This window comes from Zingiber officinale, chromosome 2A (genome assembly GCF_018446385.1).
Source record: "Zingiber officinale cultivar Zhangliang chromosome 2A, Zo_v1.1, whole genome shotgun sequence".
In the NCBI taxonomy this organism is placed as follows: Eukaryota; Viridiplantae; Streptophyta; class Magnoliopsida; order Zingiberales; family Zingiberaceae; genus Zingiber; species Zingiber officinale.
In genome coordinates this window covers 83,451,687-83,460,925 of record NC_055988.1, presented here as the reverse complement: position 1 = coordinate 83,460,925, position 9,239 = coordinate 83,451,687, and the positions used below count along the sequence as shown (strand labels likewise).

Below are 9,239 nucleotides of genomic sequence, written 5' to 3'. Positions count from 1 at the left end.
TAATAAAAAATATAAAATATTAAATTTGAATTGAATCGATTAATTTAAGTAGTTTATATTTTATAATAAACTGTACTTAACAAATATATAATAAATCAGAATTATATTGTATGATTTTTTAAGTGCATAAATAAAGTTTGCAATGGTAGTAATTTGTTTGCATCGAGGAACATGAAAAAAAAATCATACAATTGCTAATAATATATTTTTCCAACGATATTTGGATCCATTTCATTCATAATTTATTATTTATACAGAACAATAAAGAGCATTTCAAAAATGAAGAAAAGATTGAAAAAAATATTACCCGGCGATTGAGGAATGCGATGAGATGATGAAGGACAAAAAAAATACAGATTATAAAGGATGAGACTTAAAAAATGAGAATATGAGCAAATCAAATTCTATAGTGATAGTTTTATATAGGATTCTAGGAGAATATAATGATTGTAATAAATATATAATTAATTGAAGTTTTTTTTCCGTTGGAATAAATGGTGTACAGTGTGCACAACTGTGCACGGATATCGAAGCACATTCTTGAACTCAAGCTTCAATACTAAATAGAGTTTTAATTAGAATTAACTGTCAATTATTAAACATATTTAAAAAAAATTAATACTAATGAGCCCTTATTTTATTGGGGCCCTAGGCATTGGCCTTATTGGCCTGTGCCTTCAGCCGGGGCCTGCACACGCATTGCACGTAATCTCCTACGACATACACCTTGAACATGACGCCGCCGTGATTGACGAACTCCTGAAAAACCACAGGAGGTTTAGGCCTGAGCAGGCCAATTGGATGGAATAGAAGGGTGATCGTGTGAGACTCAATGCTGCCAACGAAGATATGGGGTTTGTCTATGATGGGGAACCAGAGGTCTTTTGTCTCAGAGAGGGGATCATGGCTGGAGTCATCAACCAACACTTGTTTCGGGACCCCGATGCTCTCTGTCCCATTAGGAACATCGATTTGGGAGACCAACTACAACATGCTAATGCGGTTGTGAATTCACTACAAAAATACTGTCACTTAGGGACAAATTGTGCAACAAATTAAAAAAAAACATTGGAAATTGGATTTGAACGAAAATTGCAATGAAACAAATTCGTTGCAAATACGCCGTCCCAAAAAATTTGCGACGAAAAATTGAAAATTTGTTGGAAATTTTGCAACGAAAACAATATACGTTGGAAATTTTGCAATGAAAATAAATATTCGTTGGAAATGTCGGCAGAAAAAATTGCAACGAACCCCAAATTTGTCGCAAATTAGCAACAAAAAATGCATTCGTTGCAAATAAATTTACGACAAATGATTATTTGTTGCAAAAGTTACAAAAAAAAAATTCGCAACAAAAATACATATTCGTTGGAAATTTCCAACGAATCCTTATTTTCGTTGGAAATTCCCAATGAAAAGAAGAATTCGTTGGAAATTTCCAACGAAGATCAAAATTTGTTGGAAATTTCCAATGAAAAGATGAATCGTTGGAAATTTCTAACAAATTTATATTTTCGTTGTAAATTTCCAACGAATTCTTTTTTTTTTGTTGGAAATTTCCAACGAAAAAATGATTCATTAGAAATTTTCAATGAATTTATATTTCCGTTGGAAATTTCCAAAAAAAAGAATAATTCGTTGGAAATTTCCAACGATCTTTACTTTTCGTTGGTAATTTCCAACGAATTCTTATTTTTGTTGGAAATTCCCAACAAAAAGAAGAATTCGTTGAAAATTTCCAACAAAAATATATATTTGTTACAATATTTCAATAAAATATGATATTTCCAACGAATCTAATTTCGTTGTAAAATTAGTCCCAAAAGTAAACAAAAAAATCCATACCCATTCAATTTTTTCCAATTACAATTTTTTCCAAATAGATTTAATATATATTGAATACACAACTAAACACCATAACACAAATATAAACAAAATATCAACTAACATATTAGTGTACAACAAAATGAATACAAACATCAATAATATAAACCCAAACATATACATCATCAAAACATGTTCCATATACAACCTAAACTAAGAACATAAAACTAACAATACAACAAACATCATCATCCAACAATACAAATTAGAACAATATACAATTACAACTAACACCCTAAACCAAACACTACAACAAAGTTACAACAAACATGTTATCCAGATTCCAATCTCATACAAAAACATGAAAAAGATAGAGTAGAAGATAATCTCGTGGAGATCGTTCTCAATCCAATTCCTTCTTCTACCTACGTCAAAAAATAAACAAACAAAAAGAAGATCTTATAAACCAACACAAAAATAAATAGGTAAAGACTTACATATTTTTACATCAATACCACCATCATCTTCACCTACCAACCCTATTTGAAACAAAAATAACAATACTAATCAAAATACAAAAATAAAGAATTTAAAAAATCAATAAAATAAAAGAATTCAAAATTTTTAATTATAAACACTCATGCATCATCATCAACATCATCGGTGGCATCATCATCATCGTTGACATCATCACCAATACCCGGAGGAATATAACTTGGACCCGATCTAAATTGTTGAAATTGTTGCAAAAGAAAGGCTTGTTGTTTGCGCATTTCAATCATATCCAAATCTTTTTTGTGAATTTTGTTGTTTAATTTATAAAATTTGTTGATCCCTTTGAGATATTATGTCTTTCAAATTATCAACCTCTTCAATTAAGCTATGAATATGTGTCGTAACTACGGGTGGGTAGAAGAAGATAAAGATCTTCGAGGAACATTATGGATTCTACTCATAGAACTCATACCTATTATCCTTCCCCCTTTGACTCTCCCACTTACCTCCAACCATAAATCTAATTATTAGTAACAGACAGTTCAAATCTCTCAATATTATCACCATCACCTGAACTTCTCTGTGATAACGATAGCTCATCATATCTCTCCAATGAAAAATTAAAACCTTAATTAGGGGAAATAGATAAGTAATAAAATTTAAGTTAAAAATTAAGATTAAAGATTAAATCAAACCTTCATTATTTTAGCTCTATCTCCGCTCCAAGTCTTATCTTTTTTTTTTGAAAAGTATGGACAAAAGTGTCTATAAAATCGAGTTCTTTTCCCAAATCCTTAGACTAAAAATAATATGGTTAGAAATAATATAATAACATGAAATATATTTAAAAACTAATTGTAGAGTTGAAAATTTACTAATCTACGTGAATGCTCCTCAATATTTATAGATCCTTCTGCATATATTGCACGTGAGTCTCTAGAATTATAAGCTTGATTTATTTTTTTCTGTAAACTTCTTTGTTTGCACTCATCAGTTTATCAAAAATTGCAGATCTTAACACAATTGTCCGACGTGATTAAGGCAGGCTTTTTTTTGACAACTTTTGGCATGGTTTAATACATGTCGAATATGATCACCACATTTCTTTTTGAAAATTCTTTTAATTTCCATCTCATAATAAGGGTCCCAAGTAGATAACTTAACTGTTGAAATGAAAAAAAAAATAGATTATACATTAACTTAATTGTTTTATATATAAAATAAATTAGTTATACCTTAAACTCGCACCACCAAAGTTCTTTTGTCGGTGCTGGAGTGCTTGAGTATGACATTGAGTCTCCTCTCCAAAAATTATTCACAATTTGATTAATCTCGCAAACAACCCTTACTGAATTTTCAAATCTATCATAAAATTACAAATAAACAACGTTAAATAAGTAAGATAGGTTAAAATGTAATAATTTTAATACTTATGAGTCTCCGAGAGGGACTATATGCAGTCGAGCGTCGGTAATATCAACGGATGAGTGTACGAACATTTAATTCGGATTTAAAAATTCAAAAATCAAAATATATTGGCTCTAAAATTATTTTTAATTCATGGATATAATAGAACTTTATGAAGCATACAATCTGATTTCGCCTCGTTATGAGCACTCAAACATTATTTTGTAAATCTAACAAGTTCACCTAGATCAATTTGATTTAAAACTCTAACACTTTCAACGAATATTAAAATTCTTCTAATTGACCTAGTTATGAAAAAAATCATCCTATGTCAAAAAAAAAAAAAATTATTTGAACTCATTTATAGAATCAGGAGACTAAGAGGAGCACATAGGAACTGATTTCATCCAATTCTAAGGTCTCTATGCCCATCAACTGAGTTTTTAAGAAATTACATACTTTTCAACGAATCACGAATTCGTTGGAAATTCCCAACGAATTCACAGATTCATTGGAAATATTTCCAACGAATTCACATATTCGTTGGAAATTTCCAACGAATTCGAGATTCATTGGAAAGTTTGCAATTTCCTAAAACCCCGATTAATGGACCTAAAGACTTCAGAATTGGATGAAACTAGTTCCTATGTGCTCCTCTATTTATCCTAATTTTATATATGTCCTCAAATATTTTTTTCACCTAATATATTTTTCTCAGTAATTTTTTAAAGACCAATGTGTCCGAAAAATTTAATTCAGGTTTCAAAATTCAAAAATCAAAATATATTGGCACTAAAATTATTTTTAATTCATAGATATAATCATGAGAACTTTATGAAGCATACAATGTGATTTCGCCTCGTTTTGAGCCCTAAAACATTATTTTGTAAATCTAACAAGTTCAACTAGATCAATTTGATTTAAAACTCTAACACTTTCAATGAACATTAAAATTCATCTAATTGACCTATATGTGAAAAAAAATCATCTTATATCAAAAAAACTATTTGAGCTCATTTATAGAATTAGGAGACAAAGAGGAGCACATAGGAACGTGTTTCATCTAATTCCGAGGTCTCTAGGCCCATCAACCGAGTTCTTAAGAAATTGAATACTTTCCAAAGAATTCGCAAATTCGTTGGAAATTTCCAACAAAATCGAGATTCGTTGAAAAGTTTGCAATTTCCTAAAAACTCAGTTGATGGACCTAAAGACTTCGGAATTGGAAGAAACTAGTTCCTATGTACTCTCTATTTATCTTGATTTTATATATGTCCTCAAATATTTTTTTTACTTAATATATTTTTCTCAATAATTTTTCAAAGACCAATGTGTCCGAAAAATTTAATTCGGGTTTAAAAATTCAAAAATCAAAATATATTGGCTCTAAAATTATTTTTAATTCATGGATATAATAATGAGAACTTTATGAAGCAAACAATTTGATTTTGACTCGCTCTGAGCACTCAAACATTATTTTGTAAATCTAACAAGTTCACCTAGATCAATTGATTTAAAACTCTAACACTTTCAATGAACATTAAAATTCATCTAATTGACCTAGATGTGAAAAAAATCATTCTATGGCAAAAAAAAAATATTTGACCTCATTTATAGAATCAGGAGACTAAGAGGAGCACATAGAAACTTGTTTCATCCGATTCCGAGGTCTCTAGGCCCATCAACCAAGTTTTTAAGAAATTACAAACTTTCCAACGAATCACGAATTTATTTGAAATTCCCAACGAATTCACAGATTTGTTGGAAATATTTCCAACAAATTCGCAGATTTGTTGGAAAGTTTATAATTTCCTAAAAACCCGGTTAATGCACCTAAAGACTTCAGAATTGGATGAAAATAGTTCCTATGTGCTCCTCTATTTATCCTGATTTTATATATATCCTCAAATATTTTTTTTATTTAATTTATTTTTCTCAGTAATTTTTCAAAGACCAATGTGTCCGAAAAATTTAATTCAAGTTTAAAAATTCAAAAATCAAAATATAGTGGCTCTAAAATTATTTTTAATTCATGGATATAATCATGAGAACTTTATGAAGAATACAATCTTATTTTGCCTCGTTCTGAGCACTCAAACATTATTTTGTAAATCTAACAAGTTTAACTAGATCAATTTGATTTAAAACTCTAACACTTTCAACGAACATTAAAATTCATCTAATTGACCTAGATGTGAAAAAAATCATCCTATGTCAAAAAAAATATTTGAGCTCATTTATAGAATCAGGAGACTAAGACACTACAAAAAAATGTAGCATTAGAGACGGAATATTCCGTCTCTATTCCGTCGCTAAACTAGATTAGAGACTGATTAGCGATGGAATCACTACTTCGATAGGGGTTTTGTGGTTGACTATATTTAGAGACAGAATTTAATATTCTGTCGCTATTTAGAGACGGAATATACATTCCGTCTCTAAAATTTTAGCGATGGGAATTTAATCATCAGTCGCTAACCATAGAATCCCGTCTCTAAATTAGATTAAAATTCCGTCTCTAATTAGAGACGGAATTTCAATGTTCCGTCGCATGGTATCGATATTTCAGACAATTTCAGGGCACTCAGCGACGAAAAATTAAAGTTTCGTCGCTAGTTATCGTTAGAACAGTAATTTCTGAGGAGAAATTAGAGACGGAATATTAAAATTCCGTCTCTAATTAGAGATGGAATTTTAATATTAGAGACTAGAGACGGAATTTTAATATTCCGTCTCTAATACTGGAAATTCCAACAGCAACATTTTGTTTCTGCAGTCATCTTTATTTACATTTCATATCAATCTAAACCATCACATACGATGGTTTTCAAACAACACAATACATACACAATTAGACAATGACAATACAAAATACATGCACAATACACAATCCATTACTACAACATCTCCAATAACAATAATCCAAGCACAAAACTAAAACTAAATATCCAATAAAAAAACAAAGATAAATATCCAACATCTCCAACTATAACACCTGATTGTGTAGTACTACAATATCTGAAATTTAAAAACACAATACAACACCTTCTAGCAAAGAAAATCCAATCCTAAACTAGCGAGTAGTAATCAATTCTGTAAAAATTTTAATACGATAGATTATTAATAAAACAAAGAACAAACTAATACATAATTATTAGTAACATATTAAATTTAATATTATAAATTTATTTTACATACCTGAATGCTAATTTGGATATATGATGATGGTGTTGTATAGATATCAACGTTCCTGAAAAGATATAATACAATGTTAGATATAGTTTCATGAAACAAAAAAAAATTAGTGAACAAAAAAAGATTAAAAGTTAAACATCAAGATACCTATGGCAATTTACGGATCAGGGGAATTACTAGAGTCTTGAGTCTCCTGAGAGGCAAAACGATGTGGTGTTGCACTCATTTGATCCAACAAGGCTTGCATATCTCGCTCAATTTGCTTAAGATCCAATCGGAATTGCCGCTCTGCTCGAAATTCTGCCTCCAAGCTCAAGAGTCGGGTCTTCAAATCTGCATTTTCTTGCTCTAAGGTGTCTACTCTAGCAGATGATTCGGATGCACTTGATGATGTGCTGGGACGACCCTTGGCCCTAGGAGTCATCGCCTGATCATATACAACTCTCGCCTTGGCCACAAGACCATATAGGGTGGAGGTCTTTTTCCTTCCACCAACCACATCATAATAAATTTCATTTATCTGGTTAGTGGATAAAGTCTGCTCCTCACCTCCCTCTAAACTAGGCTAAGAAGCCTGTGCAACCCTAGCAACAATTTTTTTCTATTTATATTAAAAAAAAGTATTGTCAGATATTTACTAAAATGATAAATAATCATTGTTAATAGTTAAATATATTCAAGTGTAGATTCTTACGACTAATGCCAACGATCGACGATCTATAAAGTTGTCATCTTTTGACTTGTGTATCTTGGTAAAATCTCCCAACAAGTAGGAGGTCGCTGTGTAAATATTTCCAGCGGTATGTTCTAGGTACAAAACTCTTATAGAATTTTAAAATTGAAAACTCACCAAGTCTAAGGCATGCTCGACGATCAATCGGGATCCAGCGGTATGTTTTGTCACTCCGGTACTAGGGCTAGCTAGCTCACTCTTTCTATTGGCTCAAGCTATCATTACATTTTTCTGCCATCTGTCTACAGCCCAGATGGCTCACCATGCATCCCAAATGTTCTCAAGTACAGAGGATGGTTTTATTCCCTTTTGTCTTGCTTTGTATAGCATGTCTTTGTATAGTTTGGCACAAGCTGCGTTCCAGGTAGCATAAAATTCTGCCTCGTGCCTTGTCTCCCAAGTATATCTTTTCTGCAATAATATGTTCACAAATTATTATAAAAAACTTAACAAAATCATGATAATTAAAATGGCTTACCAAAAACTCATGTAATAAAATTGCTTCATATCCGGGTCTACCCGCTTCCATGTAGTACCAGCGGGGCTAAATCACTCTTTAAATTTCGAGGTGATGTATGCAGCTACTCTATGACCATCTAGGGTAAAACAACATTTAACAAATAAAATGAACCAAATATGTTTAAAAAATAGATGCAGTGAATAAGACTAATAACGCCAACACTTACCAACCCCCGATAATTCGTAGAATAATCTGGCCACCAGTGTCAGAGATGTCTATATATGTAGAATTACATTATAACACATACGCATACACACTAATTTTAATCAAAAAAATAATAATGACTAATAGAGTAAGACAAGTGATATAACCATGAATATTTAGATCTAAAATTTAAATTAACAATGCTTAATCTGAAGATATAACAATTTTAATCATTAACATTTTGTAGATCCTCTTCACTAGACTCTATTAGTTCAATAAGCTCCTCACTGCTGGATATTTCTCCATTATCTACCTCCTCATAAGGTACATTAACTGTTGGTCCCTTTCGAGGCTGGCAAGAGGGGAGGGGTGAATTGCCCTACAAAAAAAATCACAAACCTTTCTAGGATATTCAATTAATTTAAAAGAACTTGTAATAAAAAATAAAGAGACTAATAAAATGCAAATCAAACACAGAGGTTTACTTGGTTTGCAATTAGGGGAGTGCTAATCCAAGGAAAGTAAGCGCACTATCTGATGATCTCCTTCGGGCGGAGCAGCCTCTTTACAGCGTTGACAGCACAAATAAAAAGAACAGAAATGAAAGCACAGAGAAAACTGATTACAAGTGAGTTAAATCATCTGTGCAGATCAGTGTTATATTTATAGCACTGTTCGGGGTGCCCCGAAGGGTTCCGGGCGCCCTGGGGGGAATAAAACTTTATCCCCCAACGTTCAGTCAACGTCCACATCATCGTGGATGAATTTTGGGTTCCGGGCGCCCGGACCCTTAAAAGCTGCCCAGGGCGCTCGGAATCATTCCGGGCACCCAAACCACTTAAGTCAACCTTGTTGACTTTTTGTGGTCCGGTTCCATTGCTCCGGTTTAGCTCATCTCGGTCCGGGTCTTCTGTTCCA

At 31.8% G+C, this 9,239-nt stretch overlaps 1 protein-coding gene across 1 annotated transcript; it reads right to left on the bottom strand.

Annotated features, from left to right (window-relative positions):
* Window positions 1-648: 648 nt before the first annotated feature.
* Window positions 649-7,348, bottom strand: LOC122043746 (inositol-tetrakisphosphate 1-kinase 5-like). Its single transcript, XM_042604334.1, has 3 exons — window positions 7,086-7,348; window positions 6,928-6,979; window positions 649-984 (listed from the first exon to the last, which is right to left on the bottom strand). Exons 1-3 carry the CDS (start codon window positions 7,346-7,348, stop codon window positions 649-651), a joined length of 651 nt encoding a protein of 216 aa, XP_042460268.1.
* Window positions 7,349-9,239: the final 1,891 nt, after the last annotated feature.